Consider the following 27,483-nt stretch of genomic DNA (forward strand, 5'->3'; position numbering starts at 1 on the left):
GGAAGCAGGACTAAAATTACTGATGTCCACCCCAAAGTTGAGAACATTTAGACAGGTATAAATAAACATGGTAGGGAAAATGTTATTCCTGTTTTTAGGAATGAACTTCCATTAAGGAAAGTACAAGAGAAACATTAGTTCTAGCATGGCACAGTCATACCTTGGGTTACAGATGCTTCAGGTTGTGTTTTTTCGGGTTGCGGACCCTCGAAACCCGGACGTACTGGAACGGGTTACTTCCAGGTTTCGGCAGTCGTGCATGCGCAGAAGCACTAAATCACGCTTTGCGCAGAAGGCCCGAATCGCAACCCACGCATGCGCAGACACGCCGCTGCAGGTTGCAGACATGCATCCCGCATTGATCATGTTCGCAACCCGAGCGTCCACTGTATAAATTTCATCAGTTTGATACTACCTTACTCTGATACTCAAGGGCAGATTACAGAGCAAGGAATACTTTGTAGCAGAGTCTTACAATTATGTCCACAAAGGCTATTAGTCTGTCACAAACATTTCCTGCTTTCTGAGCGCTGGCAGAGGAGGGATGGAGAGCCAAGGCCAACATCAGCAGCAGGCATCCTGGAGCACCTGCCAAGGAGGACTCAGCACATTGGCAAGACCTACTGCTGATACCTGCCCTACACCCTCCCTACACCCTCCTCTATTTTATTTTTCTTGCTAGACATTCCAAGCAGCAGCACATGGCAGGATTTAGCAAGTATTCTGATGTTCCATGCACCCCACTGGAGGATTGTGAGAAATTAAGACAGTAGCACACAGCTACCAAGCTCTGCTATTGCCTACCTCCACTGCCAGGTAAGCTCAGTAGTGCCATCAACCGGGGAGGGGGCCCATCAGAGAGCACTTTGCCAGGGCTACCTCAAACTTGAAGCCAACCTTCTCGAGAGTTTTGTCGTTCCTGCTATGGTATGCTGCAATTTTACATAAAGTGTGAAGAAAGGTGGCTTCCCTCATCTGGCAGCCTACTTGCCAGGCAGAGAACAGACAACACTACAACCCTCTAGTACAGTGATATAATTTAGCAACTGCCCCACCCCATCCACCCTATTCCAGGTCCAAAACAACCAGCCTGTTGGTGGTTCGACACCATTGAACATGTGCAAAATGATTGCTGCCTATACAGTGGTGCCCCGCAAGACGAAATTAATTCGTTCTGCGAGTTTTTTCGTTCTACGAGTTTTTTCGTCTTGCGAAGCACCAATGCGTATTGACGGTTTCCCATAGGAATGCATTGGCGGTTTTTTTAAAAAAAAGCGCAAGACGTTTCGTCTTACGAAGCAAGCCCATAGGGAAATCCGTCTTGTGAAGCACCTCAGAAAACGGAAAACTCTTTCATCTTGCGAGTTTTTCGTCTTTCGAGGCATTCATCTTGCGGGGCACCACTGTACTCAGAATATTCAAGGGAAGACATGATGAGTAGAGAAAATTTACAGCAGGATGAAAACTGTTGTTATTTTTATCAATTAGCAAAAGCAAGCTTTTGGCAAAGCAATAGGGACCCTACAAAATCATTATTGTCCTCATCCCCAATTTGCTCCTTTCCCCACAGCATTCTCTTTTCCTTTGTTTCACTCTTTTTAGTGTTACATCGGCTGAACATTTTCAGTTACTGTGAAGTAGGGCCAAACTACATACTGACCAGAGTTACTCCAAAGTCAGCACTAGGACTGAAAACAACAACAACAAATCTTTATTACGGTCACAGACCAGCATAAAAGGGTGGGATGCAGTCATTTAAAATCTGAAAAGCATTTTGGAAAGCTAAAAGGTATTAAAACAGAAGGTGAATATAAAAGTCTCTTAAGAATTTAAAAGAAGCTAAAAGAAGGGATAGGAGCATTGGGCAGGTGTGGAAGAGCATAAAAGGTTGATATATAAAAGACATTAACTATTAATTTATAGAGCACTCTGATATGTTCATTAAATCTAGTTTGTGGCACAGGTCATCCTCCGACGAATTTTGAGCGCTGCTGTGCAGAATCTAGCAATATTGCATGTTGTAGCAGGATTGGTATCTGAGAGCAACAGGGAGGTATAGAATTGCCCTGTGCGCCCCGGGTACTTGTGAAGGGGTGGGGAAATCAGGCTAAGACTAGGACTGAAAATGAGGGTGGGGGAGGAATGTTCATGCAAAAGGGAAGTGAGGGAAGAAAGCAATGCAGTATTACATCCTTACTGAACCACTGTGAAGATGCAAGAAAACAAAGTTGAAGCAATTTCAATTCTCCTGTTGGCTTTGGACCAGCTTGTACAATCCCTGCATTGCACATCTTACATGCAAGCAGCAAAATGAAATCTCATTTAAAAGGCCTTATTTATCCAGCATCATCCTATGACCCTCACACCATCCCCATATACAAAATTTAACTTCCATTGCAAATAATGTGATCAGAATCATTCATAAGAGATGTACACTACATTAACATTACATTAACAGCTTCAAACAGATATGATTTGCAAGGCATCACAGAAACTGACACCATCATTTTCTTGATGCTTTTGCAGGGATGATGTACTCTGTGATTCTACCAAACCCACCCAATACTGTATTGGTGATAGAATTTAGTACCCTGAGAATGTCAACTGACATTAAAGATCAGACTAGTAAATTTCTAGAGGCTCTATGGATGCAGTAAACCAATAAACCCTTGCTTCATGTTTCAGACCACATGTAATTATTAGGATTATTATAAAGCACTTATTACAATGCAGGAGATTCAAACATAAACCCTCTTCAGAATATTGATAGAAAAAATCATTGGTGGTTCAGTAGTAGAATTCATGCATGCCATGTGGGAGGCCCAGGTTTCATTCCCACCCAATGCAACAGTGCTTTGATTCCTGCACAGCACCAAATACATGCAGTTCTGCATATTTTGGCCTCCTACACCCCAAAGATTATCCAGATATATTTCCTGGACACTTCTATTTCATAGGTCATATTTAACTTTTTAACATTTAGCACCTACCAGCATTAACTATGGCATCAATCTCAAGCACCGTGATATCACCTCTGTAGAGGGAGACTTTCTCACTCAGATTTTTCTTCTCCAGCAAAGGTTCCTGGGTGTTTTCTTCTGTAAGAAAATGAAAATATCTTAACATACACACCAGTAGCACCACACACTGAAGAAAAAAACCCCATAGTGTATAGCAGAGAATTAGAATTTTACAACTGTAATTTTAATACTATAAGGATTAAAATTAGATCTACTCATTACTGGCATCTGTGTTAACACACAACAATGAACCAGACTTCCAAGCTTATCATAGTTTATCACGAACAGACAGCTTCACTCCACCCCTGTCATGAGCAGGATGAAGAAACTTGGAAGCTTTGACTTCACATCTGAGTCAGGGACTGGGATTTTCTCCTTAACATGGCTTCAGGTTGATTATTGATTGTGATTTGTTAATTTTATGTTTTTAAGTTTCTCACAACTGAGACAGAATCAGTATAATGGCATAAAACAAAGTCAAGTAATGTTTGTTATAAAACAATAAATATTTTCTTGCTAAAGTTGGGGGTAACCAATGACAAATAGCCCCAAGAAGCAGATTTCCATCCTTTTTTAAACAGTATTATTAAATGGACACTTAAATGGACACAGGAACAACTGCCCATTCTCAAGATGATACAATATACAGAATTACACCACCGCAGTCTGCTCGCTTTCATCGACTGTCATGCATATAACTACATCTACATAAAAATGTGTGGAAGAGAGATGGGCTTGAGGGAAAAATAACACCGTCTATATGTAAGCGAGACTTATAGTGTAGAAGCAGATTTTGGGAAGAGCCAATTGCAACCCTACAACAAATCCAAAACAAAAAGAGATTACATCAGAGACAACTCCCAAGACTGGAGACAAACATAATGAAATCAAATGTTCCTGGTTTAAAAAACATGCTCTTACATCCATTGCTGTCCTCTTTATTCTCAGGAAATGCTTTTTTGCACACCAAAAGGAAATCTATTCATCCTTACATGGGTCTGTGACACATATTATCCTGCATAATGTGCTAGTGAATGTGAGCTGTACAGAGTAAGGAAGCGTTACCAGTGTGAAGTTGTTACCATTTTTTTTACAGCATTTTGTCATGCTCAACTGAATCAGCAAGTGGCAATGTAACCTAGTCATCTGAAAATCTTCACCTACTGATTTATGAAGATTATCTAGCTATTAAAGGCACAAGAACAAGCCAAGAGGTTTGTTGATGAATTGGCAGCTGTAGTGTTAAGAACTTACACATGACCAGGCCAGCAGATGCAGCAAAAGGTTTAGAAACAAGGAAGTTGTTTTTGGAAGACCCCATGAATGGGCTGCAATGTATAATAATAATAATGATAATAATAAAAAAAATTATTTATACCCCGCCCTCCCCGGCCAGAGCCGGGCTCAGGGCGGCTAACACCAGTAAAATTACAACAAAAACATAATAGGGAGAAAAAAACCAATTTAAAATACAGGTTAAAATGCAATTTAAAATGCAGCCTTATTTTAAAAGTAACCCATAAATCAAAACCATAAGTGGGGGGGGGGGGAGACAGAAGGGTCAGACTGAGTCCAAACCAAAGGCCAGGTGGAACAGCTCTGTCTTGCAGGCCCTGCGGAAAGATGTCAAGTCCCACAGGCCCCTAGTCTCTTGTGACAGAGCGTTCCACCCAGTCGGGGCCAGGACTGAAAAGGCCCTGGCCCTAATTGAGACCAATCTAACCACCTTGGGACCTGGGACCTCCAAAGTGTTGTCATTTGTGGACCTTAAGGTCTTCCGGGGGGCATACCAGGAGAGGGTGTAATGCCCAAATTTGCCTGCCTTGACATTGTGATCATGTTAAGAGAACCATCAGAGAGTGAATGTAGGACTTTGGGTTGCCATATGTGCTCTTTTTCCAGGATACATCCTCTTTTTCAGGTCTAGTTGCCTTTGTCAGGTGTAGTTGCCACATGTCCTCTCCCCCCCCCCCCCCGGACATATTCTTTTTTTCAGGATCAAAATTTATGTCTGGGCACATTTTTAAAATTTGGTAAAATATCCAAGTTTTTTTGTTTTTTGTTTACAGTAATCCAAGAAAATTGTTCTAGTGCATTAGACTCAGATCTAAGGCACCTGGCTAAGCTAGTCTGCAGCAGATAATCACAACAGAGCAGCATCTTAAACTAGCTACATACAGTATAAATTCCTTCTCTTGTGGCTGGACTAAAAGGATGCTGGCTCAGCTACAAGATCTTGGAGGAGTCTGGGAGGGCAAGAGTTAACATCCCCTGCCCTTAATGAGAGTCCATATGTACATGTTAAACATTTTAATCAATTGTTCTGTGCACACTTATGTTCACAAAGACGTGAACATGAGCCCAAATACTTTCACGTGTCAAATGAAGGAAGAGTATGTATTATTATCTTGTTGCTGATAGTTAAGAACATTGCTACTAGCAATACGTCACAGCTTCTATAGCCTACATATAGGTAAAGGTTAAGGGACCCCTGACCATTAGGTCCAGTCGTGACCGACTCTGGGGTTGTGGTGTTCATCTTGCTTTATTGGCCGAGGGAGCCAGCATACAGCTTCCAGGTCATGTGGCCAGCATGACTAAGCCGCTTCTGGCGAACCAGAGCGGCGCACAGAAACGCCGTTTAGCTTCCCGCCAGAGCGGTACCTATTTATCTACTTGCACTTTGATGTGCTTTCGAACTGCTAGGTTGGCAGGAGCTGCGACGGAGCAATGGGAGCTCACCCCGTCACGGGGATTTGAACCGCCGACCTTCTGATCGGCAAGCCTTCTGATCGGCAAATATGCCCTTTTTGCTCTTCAAGACATGGCAATTCTAGAGAATGTGCTCTACCCAAACAACATAACTAATTGGGCACCATAGTCAAGGCTCTTGGACTACATAGGCCTAAGGAGGGGGAAATTGTGGCAGATCACCAGGCTTGACCAGAAGTAAAAAAGCTATTGATGTGGTTATACAGTGGTACCTCCAATTACGAACTTAATTCGTTCTGGCGGTCCTTTCTTAACCCGAAACTGTTCTTAACCCGAGGCACGCTTTCACTAATGGGGCCACCTGCTGCTGCCGCGCTGCCGGCTTGCGACTTCCGCTCTCATCCCGGGGCAAATTTCGCTACCAGGAACATCTACTTCCGGGTTAGTGGAGATCGTTATCCGAAGCATTCGTAAGGAGGACGGTACGTAACCCGAGGTTCCACTCTACAGTGGTACCTCAGGTTACATACGCTGTAGGTTACAGACTCCGCTAACCCAGAAATAGTACTTCAGGTTAAGAACTTTACCTCAGGATGAGAACAGAAATCGTGCTCCAGTGGCGCGGCAGCAGCAGGAGGCCCCATGAGCTAAAGTGGTGCTTCAGGTTAAGAACAGTTTCAGGTTAAGAACGGACCTCCGGAATGAATGGTGGGAGGAACCAGCTGTGGACCCCCCTCCCCCGCAAGGAAAGAAGGCTCAGAGCCAGGGGTTTGGTGGTGGGACAACAATGAGTGGTCAGAAGGAGAAGATTGGGGGGGGGGGAGTGTATGAAGCTGAAGAGGTAACAGGGCTTAGTAAGTGGAAGGAGTCTGTGGCAGAGAGAAGTCCAGAATCAGAAGGAGAGGAGGCAGAGATAAGTCTGGCTGGCAAGTCGCACAGGTGTCTCCCCCTCCTGCTGCGACAAGCTCTGCTCCCCTCTAGTCTCCCAGAACCAGGAGAGGCATGAAGAGGGCAGGAGAAGAAGCTAGCTTCACACAGGTATGGTCTCAGGTTGCTTGGGGGAAATCCAGTAGAGGGGACTTAGGCAGCTATGGGGAAGTGGAGACCTTAAGTCTCAGCAACTGCTTCACGGGGGCAAGACCTGACAGAGATGAGTTCCTATGCTCATTAGGCACTCCTATACAGATGCTGTTTTTGCCAATAAAGACTTAACTACAACTTGCCCATTTGTAATTTACTGCTGGCTCGCTCCTATCACCATGTTTGGGGAAAACAATGTTCAACAGATGTGTGATTTGAACCAATGTCTTCCATGTCCTGGTATAATGCTTTTGTTCACCAGGATAATGCAGCATAGATGTTGCTGAGCTGCTTTGCCTGTACATCGTTTCTTCTGAAATGAATGCATTTGGGTTCAGTAGCTATGTTTCTTTATTCTCATAAAGCCTTCTGGCTCCAAGCACTGAGCTCCAGTGCCAAGACTTAGAAATTAGTCTGCAAGACTAATTTTTGCTTATGTGATATGTATGTGAGTGAATTAGAATTACAGGTGTTGCATGAAAATGTTGATTTGTATATGGTTTTTCTATGATAGAATGTATGTTTATGTTTTAAAATGCAAGTTGCTTAGAGGCCTTTTAGGTAACAAACAACTATTAAGTCTTATAGTTAATACTAGTAAAAAATAGATTTTAATTTTAAAAAGTGAAGACGTCAAAAACTGTTGACCTACTAATTTTAACATGCTTGAAACCTGTACAAATAGATTGATGCGCTTTCTAGAAATATTACATTTGATTTCTAGATTTTAAACCAGTTGCTCAATTTAATTTCTCTTTTGGTCATTCATTAATTTTATAAAACAATGCATTTCAAAAAGGAGAAGATTTAACAGAAAATATAGTACAAAAATAAATAAGGCAGGAAGGAATTTCCCTCACACAACTGCCTGCCAATTAATGTAGCTAACACTGCAACATTTTTATCTTAAGTACAAAAACACCCCAAAGGAAGTGAATTATATTTGCCAGGGGAAGCATGCCTCTGGTATTTCAGAAAACTTCACTGTGTTTTCACAGTCCTACACCCTCAATTTCTTAACCAGGTTTGGAAGAACACAAGTGATGCACAGGAATGTGTACCACCTTTCCATAGCCCCTCTTCTTTCATGCAAATAATCTCCCTCAACAGTCTTAACCATGGTTAACAGTTATTTGTATATTACAATAACTGCTGTTAATACCAACCACAGTTTGCTTCATTTATCTATGGCTTCAATCCATGATTAATGGCAGTACCAATGTAACACTTTATCATGCTTAAAACCAGTGGAAGGGAATCTGCAAGCCAGAAGAGGAATACTCAGCCCCATAGTCCAACCATCAAATAATAGCAAAAAAAGATTCTAAAGTTGGTAGTTGGATGGGCACAATTTCCTCTGCAGTTAAGTGGTTGGTAGGTTGGGGTGCCCTGCATCTCACAGTCATCCTTATAATTCTTCATTACTTCTTTCTCCATTTTCTTTTATGCTGTTTTGTAATACAGTACTTGACCCAGGACTCAGGTAGACTAGTAAAGAATAAGCAATTTATATTCATCGGATATGCGATATAACATTGTACAACCAGATGGTGACATGAAGTCCTGTTTTTCTTTAGCTGTGATCCCTGTTTAAATTTACGCTTTAAACTGAAACACTTGATGCGTCTAGATCCAGCCCCCTTCTGTTCTCACAATAGGGATGTGATGTAGATATTCACTGCTGACAGCAGTGCTTTAGGCAAGCTCTAAATCCCTGTCAATCGTCTATATTTTATTTTCATAACATTTTCATCTCCTTGCAACCTCCTTACTATATCCTGGTAATTGGGATATAGAACACAACTGCAAAGCTGAAAACTTCACAGCGTACAGGTGAGTCTTTTACACTTTCTGCACATGCTAACTACTACCCCTTCGAGTGGCTGTGTACCCCATACTGACATGCCTCTGAACTGGGTTATCCACCACCACTCCATACCCCTTGTAAAGGTAAAGGGACCCCTGACCATTAAGTCCAGTCGTGGATGACTCTGGGGTTGCAGCGCTCATCTCGCTTTATTGGCTGAGGAAGCCAGTGTACAGCTTCCAGGTCATGTGGCCAGCATGACTAAGCCGCTTCGGGCAAACCAAAGCAGCACATGGAAAAGCCGTTTACCTTCCTGCCAGAGTGGTACCTATTTACCGTATTTTTCGCCCCATAGGACACACCTAGTTTTTTGGGGGGGGGGGAATAAAGGAAAAAAAATTATTCCCCCCCCCCAGGCGCAGGGGCTGGCGCGGGGGAAGCCTGAGCTTCCCACGACCCCAGCCCCCAGAACAGGCTGCCGCCCCAAGCCTTGCGCGCCCGGCGGGACCTCCTGCAGGGCGCACGAGCCTTGCCGACATCTGCCCAAAGCAGGGGGCGGGCTCCACAGCTCGCCCCCTGCTTTGGGCTGCAGGCTGCCGCCCCAAGCTTTGCGCGCCCGGCGGGACCTTCCACCGGGTGTGCGAGGCTTAAGGACATCTGCCCGAAGCAGGGGGCGGGCTCCGCAGCTCACCCCCTGCTTCGGGCTGCAGGCTGCCGCCCCAAGCCTCGCGCGTCTGGTGGGACCTCCCGCCGGGCACGCGAGGCTTGCGGATAGCTTCCTGAAGCCTGGAGAGCGAGAGGGGTCGGTGCGCACCGACACCTCTCGCTCTCCAGGCTTCAGCGAAAGCCTGCATTCGCCCCATAGGACGCACACACATTTCCCCTTCATTTTTGGAGGGGAAAAAGTGTGTCCTATAAGGCGAAAAATACAGTATCTACTTGCACTTCATGCTTTTGAACTGCTAGGTTGGCAGGAGCAGGGACCGAGCAACGGGAGCTCACCCCGTCACGGGGATTCAAACCGCCGACCTTCTGATCAGCAAGCCCTAAGCTCTGTGGTTTAACCCACAGCGACACCCGTGTCCCCTTGTAGAAAGAATCAAAAGTATGAATCCCCTTCAGGGCTTCACTATTTACTGGATAATGTAAATAGCATGTGAAATATACAAATGAAAGGTGTGCAATTCCTTAAAGAATAAGGAATATTGCAGTTAGTGCCCTTAATGCTGCATACAGAATACGGTGAACAAAATGGCAAGAAACAGCTTTGTGTTCAACTACCATAAAATATTTATTTTGTCTAGATTATAAAAATATCTCCTTTGTATCTGCATATATCTTTATTAAATGAAAGCACAGTGTGGTCAAGGATAGACTTCTAGAACTGTTTGCACATTCTTGTTTTGTTTTTATATTGTAGAGGTCATTTGATTTTTAGCAATACAGACAAATCTAAAGCCAAAGGCTATTCTACTGCAAGACATCAACAAAATGCAAAGGACAGCTTTTTCAGCTGACAAAGCCTCTTATCCATCCTCACCTAATGACCTCTTTATTCATTCTGTGAACACGCACAGGCTAATCAGATGGGTGCCTTGCTAGCAAAGCAGCTGACTATTCCAAATTTACATGTAAAGTGAGAATAAAATCGAAGGGAACTTTTGCAGAAGTCCAAAACATTTTGCTTTAACATATACCACTAGAGGGAGCCTTTGTCAAGAAAATAACATTTGAGAACTAATATTGAATTTTGGCACAATTGTGCTGGTCTAGTTTTATGAATTAAAAGAAACATTTACTACTAAGGTTTTCTCCTCAAGATGCTTAGAGCAAATATAGAGTCCTAGAAGTGCATAAATGCACATGATCACAGTTTGCATTCCATTAAAGCATGTCAGTAGAGCATACACCAGGGGCAGGTAACCTAAGGCCCAGGGGCTGGATGCGGCCCAATCGCTTTCTCAATCCGACCCATGGACGGTCCGGGAATCAGCGTGTTTTTACATGAGTAGAATGTGTCCTTTTATTTAAAATGCATCTCTGGGTTATTTGTGCGGCATAGGAATTCGTTCATTTCCCCCCAAAAAATATAGTCCAGCCCCCCACAAGGTCTGAGGGATGGTGGACCAGCCCACAGCTGAAAAAGGTTGCTGACCCCTGGCATACACCTTAGAATCCTAGAATTGCAGGGTTGGAAGGGACGCTGCAGAGTCCAACCCTCCCACAACGCAGGAATATGCAGCTGTCCCAAGTGGGGATCAGACCTGCGACCTTGGCATGATCAGCACTATGCTCTAACAAACTGCGCTCAGACTCTTAATCTCAGGGTTGTGGTTTCAAGCCCCACATTGAGTGAATGATTCCTGCATTGCAGGGGGTTGGACTAGATTATCCTCATGGTCCCTTCCAACTCTACATTTCTATGACTCTATGTCAGCTGCAAGGGCAAGACATTCACACCTTGTTACTTGGATTATTCCAGATTGCATTTCGACTTTACAAAGGTTTCTCAGGTAGATCAAATGTTGTCAAAGAATGAAATCAACTGTTTTTCATTTTAAGGATTCAAATCTTATGGAGCTGCTGTGTATCAATTTCTTTCGATTTTTTTATCCAGTACAGAGAAGTTTTGAAAGATCTCTAAGTAACAAAGGTAACTAAAATTATATTTCTGGTTAATACAAATGCTGATGCAGTAATATCCAGTCTAAGTTTTCAACTGTTATAAGTCATTCTAAAAAGTTTTTTGAATGGAGAACTATGCATCATCTAATTATAGTAAACAACTGTTAACTAATTAGCAAACACCAAGCAAAGGTAGTGATTGATACAACCATGGACTGTTCTTTACTGGTGGAAGTGATTCACTATTAACACAAATTATATCTGGCCTCAAGCAGGGGAACACTCTAGAACAGATCAATAGTCCTTAGCTTGGGTCATTTCTTAAAATGTTTTGGGAAGGGTTTCATGCAAAGTCATTAAGGTAGGTATTGTCCAGGGGTCTTTGTGCAAACTAACAATTCACATATAATTGTCATGGCATGCTAGACACTTAGATAAAATCTGTTCCTTGAGGTACACCTTTCTCTTCAATTACATCCTTTGCTAACGTGATACTGTGGCTCTTTTCTTCCTCTGCAGTTGGATCATGGTGGGTGGATACACACACACACACACACACACACACACATATGGATTGCCCCAGCCACTCGGGGTGGCTCCCAACAAAAACGAGTAAAAACACAACCCATTTATTATTTAACACATTTTTATATCACCTTTCCTCATTGTCACACCCACTGAAGGCAACATATAAATCATAAACTGATTTTAACAAAACATTTGCACAAATTAAAAATCAGTATAATCTTTCAAAACTCCTGGATAAATGAAATGTTTTTGCTTGGATCTTAAATAAGAGTAATGTTTATATATTAAAATGTTGTTTATTTTTAACGAAAATTACTTCCCAGCATAGTTTATAGAACAAACAAAAAACAAAACAAAGACAGTGCTACTCCTCAGACCTACAATGCAAAAAATACACAACACAAAAAGAATAGGAAGATAAAAGGAAAAAACAAAGCTAAAAGTCAATGTAGCTTATTGCTTTATATGGGTTATGAGTAGGCTGATGATGGGTATCAGTAGTGTAGCATGTTTTCTGAACATAAAGTGCTCAGGATCTGGCAAAGAATGATGAAAGTCAATATATCTCATACACCACTGATCCCCACCTGATTTCATCCACTCTGGCCATGTTAAATAATCATATTGCAGCTCCAAAAGCCAAGATATGAACAGGCCTCCCTCTGGTCTGGAGCTAGCAAATAAACAATAAAGTACTCCACAAACCACAGCCACTCACATTGTGCAAATCAGAGAATTATGGTGAACTGCCTTTGACTCAGGACGCAAAACCAGAGTCTGAAGTTCTTTTAACATCTTGGCTGGTTCCAAGCTGCCAATCTCAAGCTTCCTGCTTTAGTTTAAATGGCCAAGGGAAGACTTCTTGGCCTGCTTTCACTGGTTTACCACAATGATGCTCTCATTGTTCAGAGAGAAGCCAAGCTGCACAAATACTTACAGCACATGTACAGAGTTCAAGCAGAACTGAGCTACTCAAGTAACAGCCCCTCCCTTCCATGATGGAAGGAAGGTGGGATATAAATATAACAAAAAAGTATTTTCTGGAGACTAAAGTTTACAGCAATTAGGAGGGCTTCACACAGTTTATAGAGGAAAGTATGGCAATGCAAAGAGGCTTTAGCATGGGAAAAACTAATTTAGAAGAGGCATTTTAACTGTCTTTCTACCTGCCAGGTTCTGGTTAGATCAAAAGCTCTTACATTTGAGAGAGAAGGGCTACCTGGACTGGACTTGGTGCTTACATAAAGTTGCCCATTTAGTGAACATTTGTAGGAAAACATGAGGTTTGAAGCTCAACATCAAAAAACCTAAGATCGTGGCCACTGGTCCCATCACCTCCTGGCAAACAAAAGGCGAAGAAATAGAGGCAGTGAGAGATTTTACCTTCTTAGGCTCCATGATCACTGCAGGTGGTGACAGCAGTCACGAAATTAAAAGGTGCCTGCTTCTTGGGAGAAAAGCAATGACAAACCTAGAAAGCATCTTAAAAAGCAGAGACATCACCTTGCCAACAAAGGTCCGTATAGTTAAAGCTATGGTTTTCCCAGTAGTGATGTATGGAAGTGAGAGCCGGACCATAAAGAAAGAAGGCTGATCGCTGAAGAATTGATGCTTTTGAATTATGATGCTGGAGGAGACTATTGAGAGTCCCACAGACTGCAAGAAGATCAAACCTATCCATTCTTAAGGAAATCAGCCCTGAGTGCTCACTGGAAGGACAGATCCTGAAGCTGAGGCTCCAATACTTTGGCCACCTCATGAGAAGACTCCCTGGAAAAGACCCTGGTGTTGGGAAAGATTGAGGGCACAAGGAGAAGGGGACGACAGAGGACGAGATGGTTGGACAGTGTTCTCGAAGCTACCAACATGAGTTTGACAAAGCTGTGGGAGGCAGTGGAAGACAGAAGTGCCTGGTGTGCTCTGGTCCATGGGTCACAAAGAGTCGGACATGACTAAACGACTAAACAACAACAACAACATTATGTTATTGTTATTTATTGCTTGTAAGCCGCTTTGTGATTCATGTGAATGAAAAGCGGCATAGAAATATGAGTCGGACACGACTAAACGACTAAATAACAACAACAAATGAGGCAAATATTGTCTCTCAAGATTCCACTGTGTGCCATAATTGCCTCATCTTTTGCCAAATATTCAAATGAACATGCACAAATTCAAAGGAACCCTGCTTCAAGCAAAGCTTGCACATTTCAAGGTGAATGGGATGGGTAGAATGCTTAGTTGGAAGAAAGCCAAAAAGATGAAAGCCAATTCTAAGCCAGCGCCCAGTTGTTTTAATTTAAAAGCTTGAGAAGAGTCCTAGAGAACAGGGTTCAACACACCAAACAAAAACTCAAAGAATAAAAAACACTGTTCAACCTACAGGCACCAAGCACACAGCACTGCAACATATGACTGGAAAAAACGGGAAATTGAAGGGGGGTGGGGAAAGAGAGAAACAAAGGGAGGGAGGGAGAGGGACAAATCCATGCATAAAGAGGACAGATCCATGCTGTAAAAAATGTAACATGCAAGATCTTATTTCCACATGGAAAAATTATTAATACATGAAAGAAAGTTAAGTATTAGATCTATAAAATGTTAATAACATTTTAAAGAACATGTAAGTGCACTTTTAGTCCTCTCCTGGCCCCATTGGTCACCATGTACTATTGATGTCTTGACTGGGAGGAGTAGTAGTAATAGCTCAAAGTTCAGGTGCTAGGTTACTGGCAAATCAACATTTAGATCATCATGGGAGGCTAGAAAAAGAATGCATTTCTGTTTTCACAAGATAACTGAATAATTTAAAGAGAATACTTCCTGCTACCCTAATTTCCATTCTAGCAAAGTAGCTATTGAATTTGCAACAGCTATGTAGTCAGTTATGATGACCGACTGAAATGCAGTAAGAAAAAGCTATAAACACAAATTTAGCAAATTATGAAGAAAGGAAAAAATTGAATATGAAGTATAGCTCTGTCTTGTAGTGAGGTTTTAAAAGGTATTACTGCTGATAATTCATCTTAGAGAAGCATTTGCAGCTGCAATACTACTCCATATTCAAGGAAGTAAGCATACGGCTTCTCTAACTTTTGGTTATTAGTTCAGATTCCCTACTGCATGGCAGCCTATGCGAAACATGATTGCCTTTTGAAAAATGCTGCTCAAAGTTGATGCCTGCATCAAATTAATAAGTGACATTCTTGAGTTCCGCCCATTTTATGAGCAATATCATCTCATTATTCACTCCCAACACGTTTTAAGATCACTTGGAAGTCCTCCTGAAACTAACAAGACTTTAAGTATACATATTCAGGAGCACAGCCTCAGAGGGGAAAATAACTGCAACTTTCAATACAGCACTAACTGTGGTCCTAACACCATCCTTCCCTCAATTTGTTATATTTCAGCAATACTGTATTCTAACACCCATTTTAAAATAGACTAAAAACTATGCTTGGAGAATGTCGGTCAATTGATATGTCAAGTAAACCTTGTGTACATTAGTGTGTGGGCATGGCAATGAGGTTATCTTCAAGTTAAAGACCTACATTGGCTGCCAGTACGGTTCTGAGCACAATTCAAAGAGTCGGTGCTGACCTTTAAAGCCCTAAACAGCCTTGGCCCAGTATACCTGAAGGAGAGTCTCCACCCCCATCATTCAGCCAGGACACTGAGGTCCAGCTCTGGGGGCCTTCTGGCGGTTCCCTCTGTGCAAGAAGTGACGTTACAGGGAACCAGGCAGAAGACCTTCTCGGTAGTGGCACCCGCACTGTGGAATGCCCTCCCATCAGATGTCAAGGAAATAAACAATTATCTGACTTTTAGAAGACATCTAAAGGCAGCACTGTTTAGGAAAGTTTTTAATGTTTGATGGTTTATTGTGCTTTTAATTCTGTTGGGAGCCACCCAGAGTGGCTGGAGAAACTCAGCCAGATGGGTGCAGTATAAATATTATTATTATTATTAATTATTATTATTATGGCTGCAGGAAGGGCCACAAGACATACTACAGCTCCTGCTGACTCAACACCCTTATACCCCATACAAACTGCAAATCTTCGTTACTCAGCCAAAGGCCATCACATACAAACGGACAACATGGGCACAAGCACTCAGCTAAAGCAAAGTACAGTAATTAAAACTAACAGCATAATCCATCAAAAACAACAACATCAGACAAAAATGCTGCTATCAGCTTAGTGACTTATTTAATATAGTCACTGTCCAGGATACAAATCGGGGCTAACCAGTAAACCAGTTTCTCGTTTACTATTTAGGATAACTTAACCAACTATGCAATCACCCCACTATTTACTAAAGATGCCAACTTCACTAGATTTGCTTCAGTTCACACCAAGCAGGATGGTGTACCATATGGTCCCTAGAATATTGTTCTATTCTGATTTTGAATAGATTCAATTAATACTAAGGCATATTACTCCAAAGCTGTGTTCCATAGAGCAACAATCCCACTATTTCTGCTTGGAAAACTTTTAAGTGAATGGGGAATTAGCCTCCAATCACCTCCTTTTTGTTGTTGTTTATTAAATTTGTATACCTCACCCTTCATCCATAGATCTCAGGGTGGTTCGCAACATAATACAATATAAAAACCCAAAATACATAATAAAAACAAAAACAAAACCCACAACAATAAGCCACCCCCCCTTTTTAGTCAATGTTTCCTCCAGTGAACTCCACACCCTCTGTAAGCGATCATGAACTAGCAAAGGCGATACCTAAATATTTACAGTAAATTGCTTAACTTGGGCAATCTGGTTCCCACTGATATTCTACCTACGTTGCTTCTGATTTATTCCAACCACTATGATATGTGTTTTACTATAACTGATAATTCAGATATGCAGTAGCTAGAAAAATCCCTTATAACCTTCCTCCAACCCATTTGCAAGGAGGACACAAGGGCTGTATTGTCAGCAAACAGAAAGAGTAAAGCTCGTCTGTCCCCCAAATATACTGGATGAACAAGTAGCAATGTTGTTTATATATAAATTTAATCAGGGAGGCAGCAAGCAACCTTGTCAAACTCCCTTAAGAGTTGCAATGCTACTGGACAATCCTCCAGAGGGTCCTCCCTGAACTTCTACCAGAGTTTGTTTGTTGAGCCTTATAACTAAATAAAGCAATCAGTCTTTTATACCAGTTAAGGCAATTTCTTCCCACATACATTCCCTACCAACCAAACCAAAAGCAGCCTTTAAATCTACAAATGAAAAATATAAGGAACATTTCTTTATCATGGTCATAATACTTATAAACACTTATAAACCAGTTGAAAAATTACAAAGCAGGGTTCAGTTTTTGAATTCCATTCTCAGAGCCCAGCTTGCTCCTGTTTATGTCCTCAGCTCAACTCTTCGCTGTATTACTTTGCTTTATTAGGTGTATGCCTAGAGTGCCATTTTCCTTGGTGCCTAAGCAGATAACTCAGGGTAGCACTCAAAGAGTGTCATGGCAAGAATTATCCCTTGTTTGCCTTAACATACTATGATGGGGGTTTGTTTCCATGTTCAAATATAAGCTTTTGAAGTAATCAAACTCAGCGGCCACGGTGACATTTTTACAATTGATACCAATTGTATCAATTGGGGAAATGTTTTAAAAAATAAACATAATATGCACTGTATTTTGAAATTGTTAGAGTGGGTGAAATTGTTAGGATGATATACCATCACCAGCCAGTGCTACCTGTGACTAGGCAATGCAGTCTCACAAGGGCTTGGATTTAAATCTATTAGTTAATGTCTGTCCATCCATCTTGACAGCAATTTAATAGAATCTTCACTCCAATCAGATTTACATGCGATCATGCACTGTATTCGTGCCCAGCAGTGCAGCATTTTAGCCTAAGTGTGTAATGCTCCAGCAAGTGTTCAGAGAAGGTGTTATTTCCATACCCCAGCAATTAAGAAGATCTTCCTCCCCATTGCCTTTTGTTCTCCCGTTATTCACTTCAATTATACTCCAGTGTTACCTCAATTTGCATGTGTATAATTACACACACACTTTTCTGTCACCTTTTTATGCAGCTGGAGTCAGTCTATAGAAAGATGGAGTTAAAATAAGCTAGACTAAAATGCCAGACCCCTTTTTGTACTAAAGACTGCATCTGTAATTTATGCAGTATAGATCTAATTATTCTCCCTAAGTATCCAAACAATTATTGTGTAAACAGGTAGAACAAAAGAAACTGTTTTGCCCCAAAACTGTTCTTTTTTCATGAACAGCTAAAAGCAGACCATTTTTCTTAAGTGAAAGACTGGTGCACAAGTCATCTCATTAAACCATACTTGCAGCAGCTAATGCAGGGATAGGCAAACTCAGCCCTCCATATGTTTTGGTACTGCAATTCACATTATCCCTGATCACTGGTGCTGTTAGCTAGGGGTGATGGGAGTCGTAGTCCCAAAACATCTGGAGGGCCGAGTTTGCCTATGCCTGAGCTAATGTATTAAATCAGTGGTTCTCAAAAAAATTTCTCATAAAAATTTGCTCATTCCACACCAAATTTTTTATTGCTAAGAAATGCATTGGAAAACAAAAAGGAACAACTCCTAGCAGCGCTTGATTTATAACATAGAAAACAACTACTTCATAAGATCATCAAGGGACATCCAAAAGGTATAGAACAATGTAGCTACATATTCTGCTAAAAAAATAAATATTTTTTGATACTATCCTGAAACGTTGAAATATTTCTTTAATTGTCCTTTAATCTTCCTGCCACACTTGTCATCCTCTCCTGCCACACCAGTGTGGCGCATCACACCTTTTGAGAACAACTGCGTTAAATCATCAAAAAGAATAGAAGGATTTGAAGGTGGCTTCAAATGCCATAATGACCAGCTGGGTCACCCTAGTATCTAGACTTCATATCACCTGGTGCTACCTCCCATAGCTACTGTACCCTCAGTTTCTGTACACCTCTGCTCCTTTCAAGTCTTCCAGCATTGGCGGAACAGGGGCTTGGATTGCTCTGCCTGGTCAAATTATCACATTGTGCTTGTTGTATTAAAAGGCACTGCCTCAGTTTCATAAGACCAATATTCCATTTAAGTTTGTTTCTAGGGACACAAAATAATTGAATAAAGGGATTTTGAAGTTTCAACTCAAAGTGGTGGTACAAGATGGATCTTTGTCCTGGCATGGAACTCTAGTTTTGGAGTTCCAGGCAACAGTTGTGCAAAACCAGTCTTGGCTACTCATTCATCAACACTGCCTCTAGTTTTCTCTTTATTAGAGCTTTACCTACAGAGACCCTTATGCTTATCTAAAATGGGAGGATTGGCATTTTAGGCCCATGAAATCATCTTGTCAGTGTTTATATATTAATGCGTGTTTGATATTTTAAAATGCAACTTTTAATATATATTTTTATTTTTCTGTTACAAAATTGTACACACATGAATCATAAAACATGACTGAGAAAAAATGGGTCGTGGGGGTGTGTAAAATACCAAACGTATTATTTTACATAATAATGAGGTGATTACAGTAAATCATAGAACAAAAACCACTGGATCTGTCACTGAGCACCAGCCTACTTACTTTGAAAGGGACACTGATGGTTCAGATATTAACATTAGACCAGCATTTAGTGTGATGAAAAAAGCAACTTGGGCTGGCTTCCCCTACTCAAATGCAGCTATGAGTTCAGAAGCATTTGCTTTCATTTTAAATTGTTGAGAGGACACTGGAAGCTGGGGTTAAAAGTACTTTAATCTTTTAATAAGAAATCTGGCTCATATTGCTACATCAGTGTGGTGGTTAGGAGCTGCTTCAGTTATTCTATTTGAAGAAATTTTAAAATCACATCAGAATAAAATGCATAGCAGACACTAACTGAAACCCAATATTATGTGGCATCTTCACAAACTGTCCTGATGACACACTGTAATAAATGTGACAGCACCGTGTAGAATCAAACATCAAGATCTCAAGAACCAAAGGAACACAACTGCCCTCCCCTTACACCAACTCTAGGAATAGAGCAGTCTCCAGTATTTGTGAAGCAGATTCAATTATATAGGTGACTAGATAAGGGAAGAAAAAAAAATTATTCCTTTGCATATAACTAAAATAGCTACATTCTGGCAAGTACTCATGAGTGACATCTGCTCTATAGTTCTTATTATTAACATGTCTGACTTGAAGTTAAATATGTAGACATTGCTCACTAAAGTGACTTGCTGAAAGACATCAGAAGCAACCCTAAGAAAGCCATCTAATTCCATTATATACACCAGATACCCAGAAGCTACTGTTATATTTATTTGTAAAGGCACTTTGCAACCTGCTTTTTATCTTTTCTCATGAGAGGCAATATATAAATACTCAAAATAAATATTCCACAATTAATACATAAAACTAAAGGCTATTTTCAGAATAGCTTTACGCTGATTACACTTGTTCCTTGTATCTGCAATACACACAAGATGGACTACACCACTGACTTTAATTTGACTTCATCTTAGAAGAGTACAGCTTGAAGATTTTAACATGCAATGATTAATTTAATTTTAACAATACCAAAATAGATTTCTACCCTTGCCTTGACCATTTCTAGTTTGGTCGTTTACTCCATTTTATTCTCTTCTCATTACAGAAGAGCTCTGTTCAGAAGTTGAAGGATACTTTTTAGTTATAACCCAATATTTTAAAAACTGTACAAGAAAGTCTGCAGTCAAGAGGCAGCTTCAGGTTTGTTTCTCTTGAATAATTCCCCCATGCATCATGGCAACACATATTTGAAAAGTGAAGGGATTTTTAAAAATGGTTTGATACTGCACAGTGAGTATGCTGTCCCACTGTGTGCACCTAAAGTTGCTCTTTGGATCCAAGCCACTGAAGACAAGCAGTATGAAGTACCAAAGAGGTAGGCATGTCCCTGGAAAGAAATATGGTACAGAAATCAACAGAAGTTCAGCTTCGACTAACAAACTAGTAACTACAAAAGAATATGAGGTGCAAAAGTTTTTATGGCATAATTAATCTACAGTTGTCCTTTATGTAACTTGATATGTGAAAATCTGAATTTGTTTTAACTATTTCCAAACTTTTATATGTTTCACTTCAAGTTATTCTTCAGAACGGTATCAATGTTATTCTTCAGTGTCAAGGCAGCCTGAGTTCATGTTATCAAGCGAAAAAAGCTGGCTAAAGAAAGTATGGAATGAACTCTGGGAATTGGTGGTGGTGTTTTTAGTTGTGTCCAACTCTTTGTGACCCCATGGAGCAGAGCACGCCAGAATTGGTACCAGTAGAATATATTTGTTTGCAAACATACGTCACATTTGCACAATGGGCTGGATCCAAACAAGTTTTATTTGTACATAGTTCCAATTTAAATAAATGGGACAACATTCAACTAATTTACACATGAGACTAAGCTCAACTAATTTACCCAGCCAGATGAGTGGGATATAAATAATTAATTTATTATTATTATATAAGGAATTCTATGTGTAAACTTTAAAATGTAGTGAGTGAAGCACTCCTATAGGAATACAGCCAAAAACAGCACAATGCAGCAATCTGCCGCATTGTTTAATGCAAATCCTCAGCCCTCAGCCTCTACAACACAAGGAACCAAAACTACTCCAGCATGGAAAGTAAAATTATAAATGCCATGATTCATCTTCTAAAGCACAATTATTAGAAGCTAACCTACCATCACTTTGGGTCTTGCTTTTCATTTCTTCCATCCATGTTGGGATGTCTTTCAGAGGAACGTAATCTCGTATGTATTCTTTACGCCTCTCCTCTAGTGTCATCTTCAACAAACGCTCTGTTAAAAAAAGTTAGTATACATTACTAGTATTAAAGTTAATCCGTTTCTATTGAAGCAAGGTTCGTGAATTATCCTACAAGTACCCACTACACATGGAATAACATTTATCTTGGGGGAATATATGAGATTTCAAGAGTGTGTTTTTATCTAAGTTTTATTGCATCTTATACCAGTTTCAGAATACAGGCAAACTGCACAAAAAGCAGTGATAAAATAGTTCAATTACACTCAGAAAGCATAATCCATCAACACCTTTATTTCTCAACAACCAAGCTTCCAATGAGTTCTTGATGCTGTGGCTGAGTTTCATTTCAGGCTTCCTTTCTCGTGTTTCTGGGCTGTATCCAACTAAGCCATACTTCTTCGTGGAAATCAACAAACTTGTTAGTCATGTCTATTTATTTCAATTGGTTTGTTTCAAGTATGAATTAGTTGGATACAACCTACAATAAATAAAAAACAGAAAAACAAATGTGTGCTATTTCTTATGCAACTTGAAGCAGCGCTTAAGAACTTGCTTTGGTTTTCATGGCTGCTTATTATTTAAAACTGAAGTGATCAAGGACTTCTATTAGGACTTATCACTTAATTTAAAATGCTATTGAAATATTAGTTTGACAGGCAACACATATGCACTAATAAACCCACACCATCAAAGACATTCAGTTCACATAAAACACTTAAGATATTTACTCAAGGCAAGAGCTAATTTAAGGCATTTGCACCATGCCTCCAATCTACCTCATAAACATCAACAGCATCTAGTATTGTTATAAATACAGTGGTACCTCGGGTTAAGTACTTAATTCGTTCCAGAGGTCAGTTCTTAACCTAAAGCCCCACTTTAGCTAATGGGGTCTCCTGCTGCAGCTGCGCTGCCAGAGAATGATTTCTGTTCTCATCCTGAAGTAAAGTTCTTAACCTGAGGTACTATTTCTAGGTTAGCAGAGTCTGTAACCTGAAGCGTATGTAACCCGAGGTACTACTGTACACTCCTATTTCCTCATATATTATAATTTCTGAAGTAGGTCAAAGAAGCTTGCTCTACTAAAATTTAGCATTGCTTCAAAACTACAGAATAAACCCACACCACACTCTAGTCAATCTGTAAGGAAAATATAACTGATGTAGACTGGAAAAAAGGGATCTACTCTTCTTGAAGTTTTTATTTGCATTAGCTAAAACATCAACCTTAAAATAAAAATGTTAAGGACCTTAAGTTATAACTTTTAGGTATAAATGTTTCTACCAATAGAAATAAGAATAAAGATTTCCACGATTATAAAAACAACCCTTTAGTGTTAGGCAGTTCATGTTGGAAAATTAACAAAATCCTCTTGAACACAATGAGATTTCACACAGCTGCTCTTGAGAACGTGATGTGCAAAAGCAAACCTAAAAGCAATTAACTAGGAAGAAATATAGCAATCCACCATGAAGCTGGAGGCTCACAACTTTAGTAGAGTGAATCTAGTCTGATGTAGCTGTGGCAGATCTAGCAAGTGAATCAACAGAACAACAGGAGCTCTCAATACTGTGGAGTCCATCCAACAGTGATGAGAAAGAGGACAAATATTCTACATTTGCTCTGTCTTTAACTATTACAGGGCACCCAGCCTTTCCTGATGCCCAAGAAGCTTGAGACACAAATACTGCCCCCTCATTGGTGAGGATAATTACTTTTTTCACTATTGAAAAGTATATAGACCTGGAGGAGGAAGTCAGAGGAGTGCTGTGCTTTCCTACTTCCTCTTCCAGTTCCATGTGCTTTTCAGGGTTCAGATCAATTCTATTAATGCAACTTCCACCCAGATCTCTTGGAAAGGTGAAGTCTGTGCATGAACACTTTATCTTTCCATCTGCCTGGCAAAGGCTAGGATAGGAGGGAGAGTAGCAATCAGAGGGGATTATGCCCACAACACTCAGGTTAAAACTCGAATGTGACCATGGGCCTAAAAAGCTTGGCAACACCTATTTTTATAATAGCAAATGACTTCTGATTTGCTTTGCTTTCATCTGACTATGTCACATCTACTACCAGTAGTACTCCTACTAAATCTTATTTAACAACATATGTGCAAGAAATTCACAGCTCAGGATTGGACTGGGTACTGTAAATGCAAAATGAAGTTTCCATTGTTAAATCTAGGAAGAATTTTAACATGCACAGCCTTGTCCAACAGGTACAACTTTAATTTAATTAGCATTAATACAATGAGTTTAAATATTATTTTAATCTTTTTATATTATATTTAAGCCATTCATAAACAATGATCACAAAAATGTAGTGACAGTTTCCACTGAACAGCTAATGTATTTGCTGATGAGAGAACTTTTATAAGTCTGTTAGTTAAAACACACACCATTAGAGAACAGCCCTTACACATACTAGCAATCATTTTCTCTCCTTTTGAATAGTTACATTTTAGTCAGCATAAATGCGCATGTCAACATAAGCCTTCCCCTGTTTTATTTATTTATTTTACTTATTTATTACATTTGTATACCACCCTTCATCCAAAGATCCTAGAGCGGTTCACAGCATAAAAATGCAAAATAAAAACAAAATATAATAAAAACAAGAACAAAACAATTGTGTCCATCTCTGTGGCTTCTAAATTACAGGCCCACTCTTTAATAACCACTGTTTTTAAGACTGGGGTACTGCAATCAGCCCATCAGAGAAAAGAGAGCACATTTTGTGTTGTACTCTGACCAATGGAAGCTTGTCTAAGTTCAAAGATACTTTGTTTTTGTTTACAGAAGTAGTTTTGGTCCAACAGAGATTAGCTTACAAACTTTCATTCTGTTAGTTTCAACAACTGACAAGTTATTTGAAATGAAACTTATTTCAAAGTATTTTCTGCGCTAGAAGAGCCAGCTTTAGCTGTGCTGTCACTGCATCTGCAGTATCCTGACAATGGTTTTTAACACCGAATAGGGAGAAATCGAAACACTTTGGAAACAGGAGCAGTTATCATTAACTTTGCAGAGTACAGAAAGTTGTAAGGAGGCAGCACAGAGGCACTCTACACTTTCATTTCCTGACACAAGTATGAGAGGGTTGGTGCATGAGGGAGGGGTCTACTTCAAAATTCATGTCCCAAAGGTTAGGTGCCTTGCACCGATGGCAATACACCCCACCATGCCTTGCATTTCTTTGCAGTGACATGCGAATGACAGAGAAAGCAGCAATCAATTTTTACCGTGGTTATTTTTTTGGCTCTGTGTTGCAGACATTGGAGTGAGACACAGGCAACCCAGCAGAAAGCGAGAACAGAGGAGAGGACCGACCCAAACACAGAATCATGACAAGCTATAAACAGAACCACCCAGTGAAAGAAAGTAACACAGGCAGCCCGATGAAGAGGACAGATGCATCATTTGCTTTTTAAAAAAAATAAATGGGGATTTTCTTAAATGAATGTTGTTTGCAATCAATAGTTTTGCTGTTGTTGCTCTACCTTTGGAGAAGAAGGGCAAAGTCCAAAAAATAAAATGCAACTCCAGAACAGAGAACAAAGTCGAGAGGATAAGAGAGAGAGAGGAAAGCGTAGCTATTATGATTTTTCCCTCTCCAGCAAAACAAAAAACCAGGCCATGCGCAGGATGCAGCCCAACTCATACAGAGCCCCTGACAAGGTCGTTGTACTTGGAAGGGACAAGATAAACCCCAAGGCAACCTTCTCCTCGTCACCTGCTCTGGCTCTCTCTCTTTCCCACCCCCCACCAACCGCCTCCAACGTTCCCAACGGAAAGCCAGCGCCTCTTTCATGCCCTCTCCTCCTCGGCTGTCCCTGGGAAAGAAACGCGCGACCCAATAAGAGAGGAAAAGTGAACTAAGGGTGGCAAGGCGGGGGGGGGGGGGCGGAGATAGGAGAAGAAGAAGAAGAAGAAAACCACAACATTGAAAGGCAAGGCTGAGGGAATGAGCGAGAGGAGGAGGAGCCCCGCTGCCTCGCCAAGGTAAGCCTGAGGTAACAGGAAGGAGACCTTGTCCAGGAAAGAGGCGGCGCGCGGGGGGGGGTGGCTCTGGATCGCGCGCATCCTGGAGAAGGGGGGGGGCAAAGCGAACTCCCCCCCCCCTTTACCCGTTTGCCTGAGGAGAGCGAAGAGGGGCGCGCTTTAATGGGCGCGGATGGAGGAATGAGGAGGGGGGTGTCAGTACCTTTCTCTTCCCTCCAGACCTTTTTCCGCTTGTTCCCGGGATACATGGTGCTGTGGCTGGCGGAGGCTTTGAGCTGCAGGTTCCCCAGGCTCACGGGCGACGGGGGAAGCGCGCCGACCCGGCTGCGGGGCTCGAGCGAGAGGGCACAGCTTGCTCCGCTGTGGCGGCGGCGGCGGCGTCTTCGGCGGTGATGCTCGTCGCCCTGCTGCTGCTGCTGCTGCTGCTGTTGGGCACCTCCTCCTCCTCCGCTCGCCTCCTCCCTCCTCTTATCTCTCTCTCACACACACACACACACTCCCCTCACAGCGCTCGCCGACTGGGTCACGCCTCGCTCTAACCCGACAGACACCCCCGCAGCGCCCGCCTCCGCCGCCCGTTGGCCCCGGCAGACGCCGCTCAAGCGACGCGCCCCGCCCCCCTGCGCCGCCGCCGCCGCAGCAGCAACGGTTGTTTAAAGGGGCAGGGAGGCATAATGGAGGGAGCGGGAGGAGGGGCACCCTGACAGGCAGGGGGAGCGAGGGAGGGGCAAGAGGCAATAAAACAAAACAGGAGGAGCTAGATCTCCATTGGAGTCTGCCCCCTCTGTGCATCCTGCCGCCTGAGGCGGTTGCCCAAACCTTGCCTCATAGGTGGGCCGGCCCCAAGAAGTGTGGGCTTCTCTGTGCTACCTGTGTGAGAGAAGTGACGAGGGTGCACCTGAAGTGGAGGTTGCTCTAAGGCACATCCCGGTGCCCAGAAGAAGAAAATGGGTTTAAGGCTTGGGTTTCGGAGCTGCAGAATACCTTCTGGGCACATATCCTTAGAGCCACTCACTGCTAGGCTGCAGCTCAGTACCTTAACTTTAAGAGTTATTGAACTTAAGTAGGGACGTTACTTGCAAGCCGAGCAAGTAGCTAGGTATTAAAAATATCATTACGTTCTCGCCAAGCACTGAGAAATTTGAGGTCTGTTAAAGTTGCCGGAGTTTAGTTCCCTTTGGAAGTAGGTCACAGTTAAAAGGTCGCAGGAGTTTATTGACATTTTGTAATATCTGCACTTATTTACACATACAGAGTGAGCAGAGATGTGGACATACTTAATAACACGGCTAACCAAAGTCCGCTGCTCTGATGTCAGATCTCAAGGGGACATCCACAATTTTTAAGATGCTTAACAAAAGTCAGTTCTCTGTGCTATTTCATGTGTGTGCGATTCTCGTCACACAGCGACATCTGCATTACCTCATTCTTAGCTAGGGGTCTTCTGCTACCTTTTCTGATTTTTATATTCATAACATTCCTAAAGTGATTCTGAAGTAACAATTGTCTAACCATTTAGTCCCCATGGCAACCCAACAACAGAATTTACTAGAGGTGCCACATAATACTGTTCAGCATTGGTAAGAACTCACTCATTTAGTGTGGCAGAGCACACTACCTCTTGAGATCAAGCAAGTGCCTTCACTGTACTCGTTTGTATGCCTGCTAAATTTTAATCTGTTTCAGTATTTTAGTATTTAACTTTTGTATGTTTAAAAGTATATTTTAAAACATGTTTGTGGTTTTTTCTTGATTTACTTTTTTTGGTCTTTTGTAAACCACTCTGAGGTTTTTCTACACTCAAATTTCATTCATTCAATAAATAATAAATAAAAGGATGTGCCTAGCCACATCTGGCCAGCCAGTTTGGGCAACATTCTGCCCAATCTTCTAACACCATGCATTCTGCCCTCCTACAGTCTGCAGTG

The 27,483-nt window shown here is 41.5% G+C and overlaps 2 protein-coding genes across 7 annotated transcripts in view; one reads left to right on the plus strand and one right to left on the minus strand.

Annotated features, from left to right (window-relative positions):
* The window catches only part of MACROD2 (mono-ADP ribosylhydrolase 2), a 987,387-nt gene extending 961,228 nt beyond the window's left edge, over nt 1–26,159 (minus strand). For 4 of the 6 annotated variants that reach the window (XM_083431709.1, XM_083431707.1, XM_083431706.1 and 1 more), the window contains exons 1-3: nt 25,758–26,159; nt 21,470–21,586; nt 2,991–3,098 (exon numbers count right to left, since the gene is read on the minus strand). In XM_083431709.1, coding sequence (XP_083287835.1) covers nt 2,991–3,098; nt 21,470–21,586; nt 25,758–25,803 — 271 coding nt within the window. In that variant the 5' untranslated portion in view covers nt 25,804–26,159. The remainder of the gene's footprint in view (nt 1–2,990; nt 3,099–21,469; nt 21,587–25,757) is intronic. The other 2 variants (XM_083431708.1, XM_083431705.1) reach the window with 1 other exon arrangement.
* Nucleotides 25,324–27,483, plus strand: part of SEL1L2 (SEL1L2 adaptor subunit of SYVN1 ubiquitin ligase) — a 42,536-nt gene continuing 40,376 nt past the window's right edge. The window contains exon 1 of the mRNA XM_083431656.1: nt 25,324–25,555. The gene's annotated coding sequence lies outside the window, so the exon portion shown is untranslated. The remainder of the gene's footprint in view (nt 25,556–27,483) is intronic.

The sequence above is a fragment of the Podarcis tiliguerta genome (genome assembly GCF_965153285.1).
Source record: "Podarcis tiliguerta genome assembly, chromosome: 3".
Classification (NCBI taxonomy): domain Eukaryota; kingdom Metazoa; phylum Chordata; class Lepidosauria; order Squamata; family Lacertidae; genus Podarcis; species Podarcis tiliguerta.